The sequence below is a fragment of the Coregonus lavaretus genome (assembly GCF_964263955.1).
Source record: "Coregonus lavaretus genome assembly, chromosome: 11".
NCBI classification, from domain to species: domain Eukaryota; kingdom Metazoa; phylum Chordata; class Actinopteri; order Salmoniformes; family Salmonidae; genus Coregonus; species Coregonus lavaretus.
Window position 1 is genome coordinate 21196756 of NC_139998.1, and position 12454 is coordinate 21209209.

At 44.5% G+C, this 12454-nt stretch overlaps 1 protein-coding gene across 1 annotated transcript in view; it reads right to left on the reverse strand.

Annotated features, from left to right (window-relative positions):
* agbl2 (AGBL carboxypeptidase 2) overlaps nt 1–12454 on the reverse strand; it is a gene marked incomplete at both ends in the record, with an annotated part of 41244 nt that overhangs the window by 27379 nt on the left and 1411 nt on the right. The window contains 16 exons of the mRNA XM_084171353.1: nt 1340–1555; nt 1924–1990; nt 2240–2356; nt 2479–2568; nt 2825–2938; nt 3027–3093; nt 3170–3288; nt 3384–3484; nt 3569–3695; nt 3849–4008; nt 4158–4300; nt 4458–5124; nt 5267–5417; nt 5540–5647; nt 5820–6005; nt 12049–12198. Of these exons, the coding sequence (XP_084027479.1) occupies nt 1340–1555; nt 1924–1990; nt 2240–2356; nt 2479–2568; nt 2825–2938; nt 3027–3093; nt 3170–3288; nt 3384–3484; nt 3569–3695; nt 3849–4008; nt 4158–4300; nt 4458–5124; nt 5267–5417; nt 5540–5647; nt 5820–6005; nt 12049–12198 (2583 nt within the window). The remainder of the gene's footprint in view (nt 1–1339; nt 1556–1923; nt 1991–2239; nt 2357–2478; nt 2569–2824; nt 2939–3026; nt 3094–3169; nt 3289–3383; nt 3485–3568; nt 3696–3848; nt 4009–4157; nt 4301–4457; nt 5125–5266; nt 5418–5539; nt 5648–5819; nt 6006–12048; nt 12199–12454) is intronic.

Below are 12454 nucleotides of genomic sequence, written 5' to 3' on the forward strand. Positions count from 1 at the left end.
TGACATACGTTTTTCTGGATTTATTTGTTGTTATTCTGTCTCTCACTGTTCAAATAAACCTACCATTAAAATTATAGACTGATCATGTCTTTGTCATTGGGCAAACTTACAAAATCAGCAGGGGATCAAATACCTTTTTCCCTCACTGTAGGTTGGAGTCATTAGAACTAGTTTTTCAACCACTCCACATATTTCTTGTTAACAAATTATAGTTTTGGCAAGTCGGTTAGGACATCTACTTTGTGCATGACACAATACATTTTTCCAACAATTGTTTACAGACAGATTATTTCACTTATAATTCACTGTATCACAATTCCAGTGGGTTAAAAGTTTACATACACTAAGTTGACTGTGCCTTTAAACAGCTTGGAAAATTCCAGAAAATGATGTCATGGCTTTAGAAGCTTCTGATAGGCTAATTGACATCATTTGAGTCAATTGGAGGTGTACCTGTGGATGTATTTCAAGGCCTACCTTCAAACTCAGTGCCTCTTTGCTTGACATCATAGGAAAATCAAAAGAAATCAGCCAAGACCTCAGAAGAAAAATTGTAGACCTCCACAAGTCTGGTTCATCCTTGGGAGCAATTTCCAAACGCCTGAAGGAACCACGTTCATCTGTACAAACAATAGTATGCAAGTTTAAACACCATGGGACCACGCAGCCGTCATACCGCTCAGGAAGGAGACACGTTCTGTCTCCTAGAGAAGAACATACTTTGGTGCGAAAAGTGCAAATCTATCCCAGAACAACAGCAAAGGACCTTGTGAAGATGCTGGAGGAAACCGGTACAAAAGTATCTATATCCACAGTAAAACGAGTCCTATATCGACATAACCTGAAAGGCCGCTCAGCAAGGAAGAAGCCACTGCTCCAAAACCGCCATAAAAAAGCCAGACTACGGTTTGCAACTGCACATGAGGACAAAGATCATACTTTTTGGAGAAATGTCCTCTGGTCTGATGAAACAAAAATAGAACTGTTTGGCCATAATGACCATTGTTATGTTTGTAGGAAAAAGGGGTAGGCTTGCAAGTCGAAGAACACCATCCCAACCGTGAAGGACGGGGGTGGCAGCATCATGCTGTGGGGGTGCTTTGCTGCAGGAGGGACTGGTGCACTTCACAAAATAGATGGCATCATGAGGAAGGAAAATGATGTGGATATATTGAAGCAACATCTCAAGACATCAGTCAGGAAGTTAAAGCTTGGTTGCAAACGGGTCAAAACAAAATAGCACAGTTGGTTAGGAGTCTGTAAAACGGCAGCCATCCCCTCCGGCGTCATCATATTGTACCACCCATTGTACACACTCTATTTCTGCACTCCAACCCACCTCTCATCCCAGCGTGGCTTCTGTGATCGGGGCTGAAGGGCATGGGCTGCTGATGAATGGGGGTGGTGTGAACCCTGATCTTCGCAGTGGGCACAGGCAAGGAGAAGCTGCGTTGCTGTATGGCTGTAACAGATAAGGGGCGACGCTGAGGGCCTGGCCGCGGGGCCTGGGAGGAGCCAAACTGCAGCTGGGGACTCCAATACTGCCGCCGCTCCTCTGAGGAAGGGAAACATCATGGCCACATTCAGCGCAGGTTGACGTTTATTATAATGAATCTTGTCCTGGAGGCAGAACCGAGCGATTTCCGCTATATGGGCCAGTTGCAAAGTAAAAATGTATTAATTAATTTAATGTTAGTGTTAGGCATTAGGGTTAGCAGTGTGGTTAGGGTTAAGATCATATTTTATTACTTTGTGGCTGTGCCAGCTAGTGACCACTCTGCAGAGCTGTCTCCAGGGAAAGATTCATGACAATAAATACACATTTAGCATGCAAACTGGGAAAGAAAAAAAAAGGTTTTTCTGGTGAAGTCACATGGTCAGAAAACTAAATCCATTCCTAATGAAAAGAGTCTATCCATGTACCTGTGACAGGTGGCTGAGTAGGGTGAGAATGCAGGTATGCAGCCCTCACAGCCTCCAGGTATTCATTCTGGAACACAGTTAATGCTGAGCATCAGACTGGGACAAAACAGTAGTCATTGCTCGTTCATGCCTTTTGTCAAGTTTGATGGGGTGGGGATGCTCAGAGTGCATCGACCTACTGAGAAGAGGTTTGGGGGGGTCTAGGCCCAGGTTGTTGTGAAATACCTTGAGAAAATTGTACCTGTAATAGTACTTTAATGACAATGCAAAACTATCAACATGCAGTAGGGCTTGAAGGGTGAATGGCAGCCATTACCTTCTCTGACTCCTCCTCCTGCCAGAGGGTCACATGGCCTATGACCCCGATGCGAGTGGTGGGATGGGGGATCCAGGAGCGTCCTGTCTGACGGCTCACTGTCACCACAAATGGCACCTACCGGTACATCAGGAGTAGAAGCTCATGTCTTCAGAAATGAGATACTGGGGTAATGCACAAGCTACAATCTGTCTAAGCAAATGAGGAAGAGCGTGAGCTTCTCTTTCTCTTATCCATACCTTCTCTCTCTTCTTCTTTTCTCTGACCACGGCCACCGTTTTTTCCTGGATCCTCACCTTCATTATGTCCTCAGTGGGTAGCACAGGGTCCTGCAGAGAACAGACAGGAGTAAGAATGTAATTTGGCGAGTTTGTTTTGTTCCTAAAGTTAAATATCCACCCTTCCGGGGCAACAGACAATGCAAAACAAACTCGCCCAATCACTCTTTATCAATTATGGGGAACTCTCGCTGGCTAGATCATCTGTATGTCTCTCCCAGCCTTTTATGTATTAGGGACCACTGTATGTTTCATTGTATCTGGTGGATGAGCTGCACTAAGGTGTTGTGTGTGTTCTGTGTCTCACTATGTTCTTGATGTTCCTGTGGAGGACCTTTGGGTTGACGTTCCTCACTCTCTCCTGTCTCAGTCTGTTCCTCTCCTTACCACTCCTCAGGTGCTTCTTCTTCGCTTGGCTCTGCTAGAAAATAAGTTGGCATTAGACTAAGTTAAAGCTATTGTACGCAAACATAACTGAGGTCATATGAAGTTTAAGGTTCATATTGCACCTCATCAGTTCGGTTCAGTAGATGGACAGGCAGGCCATCAGACTCTGTGCTGTTTGAGCCACTGGTACTATGGAGGAGACACAAAAAGGACATTTAGGTGTGCGTGTGTGTGTGTGTGTGTGATGCTCTAAAACCTCCCTTACCTGGACTCGATGTCAGAAACGGAGACGCTGAGAGATCCATCAGAGTCGACCTCCCGGCCCAGTCTCTCTCTGACCTCCTGCCTTAACATCGCCCGCAACTCAGCTAGGCAGTGACTGGTCTAACACACACACACACACATATTAGGGCTCATCAACATGACAAGCTGAGACGCAACCTTGGTCACTGTGGTAGTGAGAGGTTGACTCCACTCACCTTGGTTGGGTCAGGATCACAGTAGTCCAGCAGTGTGTCACATAAGTAGTACCCCAGAGACTTCAGGTCAGTCGTGGTGAAATGGGTCCCCTTCCTGTTCCCTATAACACAGAAAGGCTCTGTGAAATGAAGCTCTATAGCATGCACAGACATACACAGACACGCTACACCCTGTGCATGCTCACCCAGAGTGGAGCCTCCGAAGGTGGACTCCATGGTGTAGCTGTTCCTGATGCCTAGCCTCCACATGACGATGCGTCCTGTTCCCTCTTTACTCTTCTGAACCCTGAACTTACAGCTCCTGAACGAGAACTTTAGGAAGAGGGCACAAAAAACGTGCTTTACTCCCTGGCTGTGATTTATAACAGTCATAAATGTATGATTGTACTGTGGTTTTATACCTTCTTGGCCAGGTCTCCAGTAAAAAAATAAAAAAAATAAACGTTATTTCAATTGGATTCTAACCTTGTCATTGGCGTTCTTGCTCATCATGAGAGGGAAGACTCTCTCATGGAGCCGTTGTGTGGCGTCATCGCTGTTGGTACAGCCGTACATGAAGACGTTGTTCTTACGACTGTGACCGTGGAAATCACAATACAGCACCACATCCCTCTCAGCCATCAGTCTTGGGTGCCATGACAACAACAAGGACAGAGGGAAAACCATGGCAATAAGGTCAGAAAAGGCAGAGTGAACTTACAAACCTCTCCATAGGTTAGAAAGGTATGACTGTGTCAGATCTGTTTGAGTATCCTCCCCCTTCCCGCCTCTCACCTCTTGACCATGTTCCTGGTGTGCCAGACACAGGGGAAGGAGTCCCTCAGCAGGGTCTTGTAGTTCCTGTTCAGGTCCCTGCCTGACAGAGAGCAGCGGTAGTTCCCCACAACCACACCGTCTGGGTTCAGCATGGGCACCACCTGCAAGTCCGCAAGGGAGAAACACAACAATCAACATCATGGGTGTCTTTATGGGGTGTTTCTAATTCTGAAGGGAAAACTTAATTTATTCCACATGGCAGTCAAATACATAACTGAAATACATGGATATTTACAAAGATAAAAAGGCGTCAGTGACCTTAAACACAAAGGTCTCCCTCAGAAGCCTGGCGTCGTCTGACTCTCCCAGCAGGAAGTCAAGGAAGCCCTGCATTATCCAGGAGCTGTTCGTCTCCCCGGGGTGCACCCTGGCTGTCACCACCACCGCCCGCTTGGCACTCCTATCCATCCACCCCCCTCCCGGTGACGTCACTGTCAGCACGTGAACAGCGTTGCCAGCCAGGCTGCGGCACAGCACCCGCAGCTTGCAGTAGGCGCCGGTGGCCGAGTTGGAGGTGAGGCGGCTGAGGTAGCGCTGCAGGTGGGTGTAGGTGTAGGGGTAGCAGTGTGACAAATAGCAGGTGTCTGAGTTGTAGGGGAACTGGCAGGTCCAGGTAAGGGAGTGGAGGGACTTTGTGTTGGTGGTGGTGTTGTTGTCCTGCTCAGCCTGGTGGTGCTGGTTGTGGTAGTATCTGATGTTGGAGCCAGTTCGGCGCCAGCCCTCTCCCTTCTCCCAGGCGGCTCTTTCAGAGTAGAGCAGAGGCCTCATGCCCAGGCAGTACAGACTGCTAGCCTTCATCAAGTTGACTATGGTGAAGCGATAGGTGACCCCTGCCTTCATGTTTCTGACCCGGAAGTAGAACCACTGCGTGTGCTTGGTGGTGTACATGTCAGTGCGGAGGGTGAGCTCATAGTCATGGACACCGCTGTGTAAGGGGGAGGGGGATAGAAAGAGAGTGAGAAGGAAAGATTCTTGCCTACACACAGTTAACCTCCCTGCAACTTAGCAACAATTTGTAAAGTGTAAATAGTTATAGTTAAACAGTTATACAGGCTCCGTAGACTCACACTTGAACTGCCTTCTGCAGGTTGCCGCTCTCGAAGCGTGACTCAAAGGCCAGGGTGGACTGGTCCTGATGCGTGGCACAGGAGGTGGAGCTCTTGATGGGTCCCCTGCTTCCTCCTACGCGAGAGCAGGTGAAGTAGGAGGTCTTTGTGCCTAAACAGGGGACAGAATAAGAACAGGAGCTAGAAGGACAGGTGAGAGAGGTAACACTGTTAGAAAATGAAAGTCTACAAAGGGCAGCACTATATACCTTACTGACATAGAGTTAGGGTTACCTGGGTCAATGCAGTAAACCATGTTCCCCTTTTCCTCCCCGACAGGCATGGGGGCCCTCTCATGGCCCGTGGGCTGGTAGAACGGCTCTGGGTCTGGAGGTTCCCACTCTAGAACACAGCAATATCTTTCAGTAACAATAACATTCCAATTTGGATGAACACTATACTGTTGAAAATGTGGAGCCCATTGAGAAACAGAACTCTGAACTGTTCTATACACTGTAGAGGTCAAATCAACACTGAGTGTTTGTTACAGCATATACAGTTCAGTGGTATGTACCTATGTGGTGTATGGCTTCCTTGATGACCTCACACTCAATGGGCCAGCGGACCCCCTGCAAGGGGGTGGAGGGAGAGGGGATGGCAAACAGGTCCAGGGGCTCCCTAAGCCGGGGGATGGGACGCTCCCCATCAAAATCTATCACCAGCTGCCTGGTCCTGAGGGCCTGTCCCAGGTGCAAGGTGACTGGGGGATAGATATAAAACATCACTGCATCACAGGTTTACTACATCACAAAAAAGGTGATAAGTATAGTTTTGTCATGAAATTCTATGTACAGGAAAAACATATATGCAACAGTAGTGTAAGTCAACCCAGAAGTGTTGCAGTTATTGACACACTCAAACCAGTGCTCCTGGTACCTACTACCACCGTGTGTATATTTACAGTACCAGTCAAAGGTTTGGACACGCCTACTCATTCCAGGGTTTGTCTTTATTTTGACTATTTTCTACATTGTAGAATAATAGTGGAGACATCAAAACTATGAAACAACACATATGAAATCATGTAGTACCCCAAAAAGTGTTAAAAAAATCAAAATATATTTTATTTTTGAGATTCTTCAAATAGCCACCCTTTGCCTTGATGACAGCTTTGCACACTCTTCCCATTCTCTCAACCAGCTTCATGAGGTAATCACCTGGAATGCATTTCAATTGACAGGTGTGCCTTGTTAAAGGTTAATTTGTGGTATTTCTTTCCTTCTTAATGCGTTTGAGGCAATCAGTTGTGTTATGACAAAGTAGGGGTGGTGTACAGAAGATAGCCCTATTTGGACCAAGTCCATATTATGGTAAGAACAGCTCAAATAAGCAAAGAGAAACGACAGTCCATCATTACTTTAAGACATGAAGGTCAGTCAATCTGGACAATTTCAAGAACTTTGAAAGTTTCTTCAAGTGCAGTCGCAAAACCATCAAGCGCTTTGATGAATCTGGCTATCATGAGGACCGCCACAGGAAAGGAAGACCCAGAGTTACATCTGCTGCAGAGGATAAGTTCATTAGAGTTACCAGCCTCAGAAATTGCAGCCCATATAAATGCTTCACAGAGTTCAAGTAACAGACACATCTCAACATCAACTGTTCAGAGGAGACTGCATGAATCAGGTCTTCATGATCGAGTTGCTGCAAAGAAACCGCTACTAAAGGACACCAATAATAAGAAGAGACTTGCTTGGGCCAAGAAACACGAGCAATGGACATTAGACCGGTGGAAATGTGTCCTTTGGTCTGGAGTCCAAATTTGAGATTTTTGGTTCCTTCGCGTGTCTTTGTGAGATGTGGTGTGGGTGAACGGATGATCTCTGCATGTGTATTTCCCACCTTAAAGCATGGAGGAGGTGTTATGGTGTGGGGGTGCTTTGCTGGTGACACTGTCTGTGATTTATTTAGAATTAAAGGCACACTTAACCAGCATGGCTACCACAGCATTCTACAGCAATACGCCATCCCATCTGGTTTGGGCTCAGTGGGACTATCATTTGTTTTTCAACAGGACAATGACCCAACACACCTCCAGGCTGTGTAAGGGCTATTTTACCAAGAAGGAGAGTGATGGAATGCTGCATCAGATGACCTGGCCTCCACAATTCCCCGACCTCAACCAAATTGAGATAGTTTGGGATGAGTTGGACCGTGGAGTGAAGGAAAAGCAGCCAACAAGTGCTCAGCATATGTGGGAACTCAATCAATCAATCAATTTTATTTTATATAGCCCTTCTTACATCAGCTAATATCTCGAAGTGCTGTACAGAAACCCAGCCTAAAACCCCAAACAGCTAGAAATGCAGGTGTAGAAGCACGGTGGCTAGGAAAAACTCCCTAGAAAGGCGAAAACCTAGGAAGAAACCTAGAGAGGAACCAGGCTATGAGGGGTGGCCAGTCCTCTTCTGGCTGTGCCGGGTGGAGATTATAACAGAACCATGCCAAGATGTTCAAAAATGTTCATAAGTGACAAGCATGGTCAAATAATAATCAGGAATAAATCTCAGTTGGCTTTTCATAGCCGATCATTAAGAGTTGAAAACAGCAGGTCTGGGACAGGTAGGGTAGGAACTCCTTCAAGACTATTGGAAAAGCATTCCAGGTGAAGCTGGTTGAGAGAATGCCAAGAGTGTGCAAAGCTGTCATCAAGGCAAAGGGTGGCTATTTGAAGAATCTTAAATATAAAATACATTTTGATTTGTTTAACACTTTTTTGGTTACGACATGATTATTTCATAGTTTTGATGTCTTCAATATTATTCTACAATGTAGAAAATAGTAAAAATGAAGAAAAACCCTTGAATGAGTAGGTGTTCTAAAACTTTTGACGGTAGTGTTAATATATACATACAGTTGAAGTCGGAAGTTTACATACACCTTAGCCAAATACATTTAAACTCTGTTTTTCACAATTCCTGACATTTAATCCTAGTACAAAGTCCCTGTCTTAGGTCAGTTAGGATCACCACTTTATTTTAAGAATGTGAAATGTCAGAATAATAGTAGAGAGACTGATTTATTTCAGCTTTTATTTATTTCATCCCATTCCCAGTGGGTCAGAAGTTTACATACACTAAATTAGTATTTGGTAGCATTGCCTTTAAATTGTTTAACTTGGGTCAAACGTTTCGGGTAGCCTTCCACAAGCTTCCCACAATAAAGTTGAGTGAATTTTGGCCCATTCCTCCTGACAGAGCTGGTGTAACTGAGTCAGGTTTGTAGGCCTCCTTGCTCGCACACGCTTTTTCAGTTCTGCCCACAAATGTTCTATAGGATTGAGGTCAGAGCTTTGTGATGGCCACTACAATACCTTGACTTTGTTGTCCTTAAGCCATTTTGCCACAACTTTGGAAGTATGCTTGGGGTCATTGTCCATTTGGAAGACCGTTTGCGACCAAGCTTTAACTTCCTGACTGATGTCTTGAGATGTTGCTTCAATATATCCACATCATTTTCCTTCCTCAAGATACCATCTATTTTGTTAAGTGCACCAGTCCCTCCTGCAGCAAAGCACCCCCACAGCATGATGCTGCCACCCCTATGCTTCACGGTTGGGATGGTGGTCTTCGACTTGCAAGAACCCCCTTTTTCCTCCAAACATAACTATAGTCATTATGGCCAAACAGTTCTATTTTTGTTTTATCAGACAAGAGGACATTTCTCCAAAAAGTACGATCTTTGTCCCCATGTGCAGTTCCAAACCGTAGTCTGGCTTTTTTATGGCGGTTTTGGAGCAGTGGCTTCTTCCTTGCTGAACGGCCTTTCAGGTAATGTCGATATAGGACTTGTTTTACTGTGAATATAGATACTTTTGTACCCGTTTCCTCCAGTATCTTCACAAGGCTGTTGTTCTGGGATTGATTTGCACTTTTCGCACCAAAGTACGTTCATCTCTAGGAGACAGAATGCGTCTACTTCCTGAGCGGTATGACGGCTGCGTGATCCCATGGTGTTTAGACTTGCGTACTATTGTTTGTACAGATTAACGTGGTACCTTCAGGCGTTTGGAAATTGCTCCCAAGGATGAACCAGACTTGTGGAGGCCTACCATTTTTTTTCTGAGGTCTTGGCTGATTTCTTTTGATTTTCCCATGATGTCAAGCAAAGAGGCACTGAGTCTGAAGGTAGGCCTTGAACTAAATCCACAGGTACACCTCCAATTGACTCAAATGATGTCAATTAGCCTATCAGAAGCTTCTAAAGCCATGACATCATTTTCTGGAATTTTCCCAGCAGTTTATAAAGGCACAGTCAACTTAGTGTATGTAAACTTCTGACCCACTGGAATTGTGATACAGTGAATTATAAGTGAAATAATCTGTCTGTAAACAATTGTTGGAAAAATTACTTGTGTCATGCACAAAGTAGATGTCCTAACCGACTTGCCAAAACTATAGTTTGTTAACAAGAACTTTTTGGAGTGGTTGAAAAACGAGTATGTAAACTTCCGACTTCAACTGTATATACACTAATGTTCAAAAGTTTGGGGTCACGTAGAAATGTCCTTGTTTTCGAAAGAAAAGCATTTTTTTTGCCCATTAAAATAACATCAAATTGATCAGAAATACAGTGTAGACATTGTTAATATTGTAAATGGCTATTGTAGCTGAAAACAGCTGATTTTTAATGGAATATCTACATAGGTGTACAGAGGCCCATTATCAGCAGCCATCAGTCCTGTGTTCCAATGGCACGTTGTGTTTGCTAATCCAAGTTTATCATTTTAAAAGGCTAATTGATCATTAGAAAACCCTTTTGCAATTATGTTAGCACAGCTGAAAACTGTTGTGCTGATTTAAAGAAGCAATAAAACTGGCCTTCTTGAGACTAGTTGAGTATCTGGAGCATCAGCAATTGTGGGTTCGATTACAGGCTCAAAACAAATGGCCAGAAACAAATAACTTTCTTCTGAAACTCGGCAGTCTATTCTTGTTCTGAGAAATGAAGGCTATTCCATGCGAGAAATTGCCAAGAAACTGAAGATCTCGTACAAAGCTGTGTACTACTCCCTTCACAGAACAGCACAAACTGGCTCTAACCAGAATAGAAAGAGGAGTGGGAGGCCCCGGTGCACAACTGAGCAAGAGGACAAATACATTAAAGTGTCTAGTTTGAGAAACAGATGCCTCACAGGTCCTCAACTGGCAGCTTCATTAAATAGTATCCGCAAAACACCAGTCTCAACGTCAACAGTGAAGAGGCGACTCCAGGATGCTGACCTTCTAGGCAGAGTTGCAAAGAAAAAGCCATATCTCAGACTGTCCAATAAAAATAAAAGATTAAGATGGGCAAAATAAATGAAAAGATGCGGAGTGCTTGATGCCATCTGTCAAGCATGGTGGAGGTAATGTGATGGTCTGGGGGTGCTTTGGTGGTGGTAAAGTGGGAGATTTGTACAGAGTAAAAGGGATATTGAAGAAGGAAGGCTATCACTCCATTTTTTTCAACGCCATACCATACCCTCTGGACGGTGCTTGATTGGAGCCAATTTCCTCCTACAACAGGACAATGACCCAAAGCACAGCTCCAAACTATGCAAGAACTATTTAGGGAAGAAGCAGTCATCCCAACCGTGAAGCATGGAGGTGGAAACATCATTCTTTGGGGATGCTTTTCTGCAAAGGGGACAGGACGACTGCACCGTATTGAGGGGAGGATGGATGAGGCCATGTATCGCGAGATCTTGGCCAACAACCTCCTTCCCTCAGTAAGAGCATTGAAGATGGGTCGTGGCTGGGTCTTCCAGCATGACAACGACCCGAAACACACAGCCAGGGCAACTAAGGAGTGGCTCCGTAAGAAGCATCTCAAGGTCCTGGAGTGGCCTACCCAGTCTCCAGACCTGAACCCAATAGAACATCTTTGGAGGGAGCTGAAAGTCCATATTGCCCAGCGTCAGCCCCGAAACCTGAAGGATCTGGAGAAGGTCTGTATGGAGGAGTGGGCCAAAATCCCTGCTGCAGTGTGTGCAAACCTGGTCAAGACCTACAGGAAACGTATGATCTCTGTAATTGCAAACAAAGGTTTCTGTACCAAAAATTTAGTTCTGCTCTTCTGATGTATCAAATACTTATGTCATGCAATAAAATGCAAATTAATTACTTAAAAATCATACAATGTGATTTTCTGGATTTTCTGCAAAATCGGCAGTGTATCAAATACTTGTTCTCTCCACTGTATATATATATGTGTGTGTGTATATATTTGATCTATCCTGTTGAGAAAGACAAAGCCGGTTGATGGTAGCAGACACTAATAATAAGAGGCTTTACCGTAACTAGCAGAGGCATTCTTTTGGGATGACAGGGCTTTAAAAGATGACTAAACTGACACCACCTTCTGTATCCTTTAATCAAGGTATTACATGGAGCATTCAAAAAGGTGAACTGGATCGCTTTAATCAACTGGATTACCTTGCTGCATCTCATCCAAGAGTAACATGACCCAGCATTGGAGAAGCCTGGAAATCACGCTCTATTGTGAAATACAACAAGGCATACCAGCCCTCTTGTTCATCAGTCGTCACTATCTGCCCATGCCACAAACTCGTGGGCCATGCTTAACACTTTAACCAAAAATCTAATTTTAACCATTAAGCAACTATACACCGCTAACAAAAACCCTTACCCCTACTATCCAGATGAAGAGTAAATAACTATAATTCAAGTGTAAAATAGCTTTATTCGCTATTTTGACCCATTTGTCCTCTTAGCATGTCCATATTGTGGCTGTCATCTTACATGGCCTGCCAGGCTCCTGCTCCTCATCCTCATCCTCCATGTTGGAGTTATTGCTGTCAGGGGAGTGGGTGCCTGGGTGGAGGGAGCCGGGGTGGTGGAAATCCCTCCATCTTTGTCTTAAGAGGTTGCCTTGGAAAGAATTCTCTCTGCCTGAGGGAAGAGAATTGACAGTTGAATGCATAAACATGTTATATGTGTATGTAAACATGTTATGTTAAAACATAACTGGCTAATATGGCAAGAGTAGCAGTAGCACAATCTCATGTACTATGCTAAACTACTGTATAAAAGGTCACAATCACATTTTGTTTGTTGGGGTAAGATTGATGCCCTTGGATGGATTGATTTGCAGGATTAAATTGCATTGTAATTTGCCAGAGAGTGGAATGATATAGGTCAGGTCTCA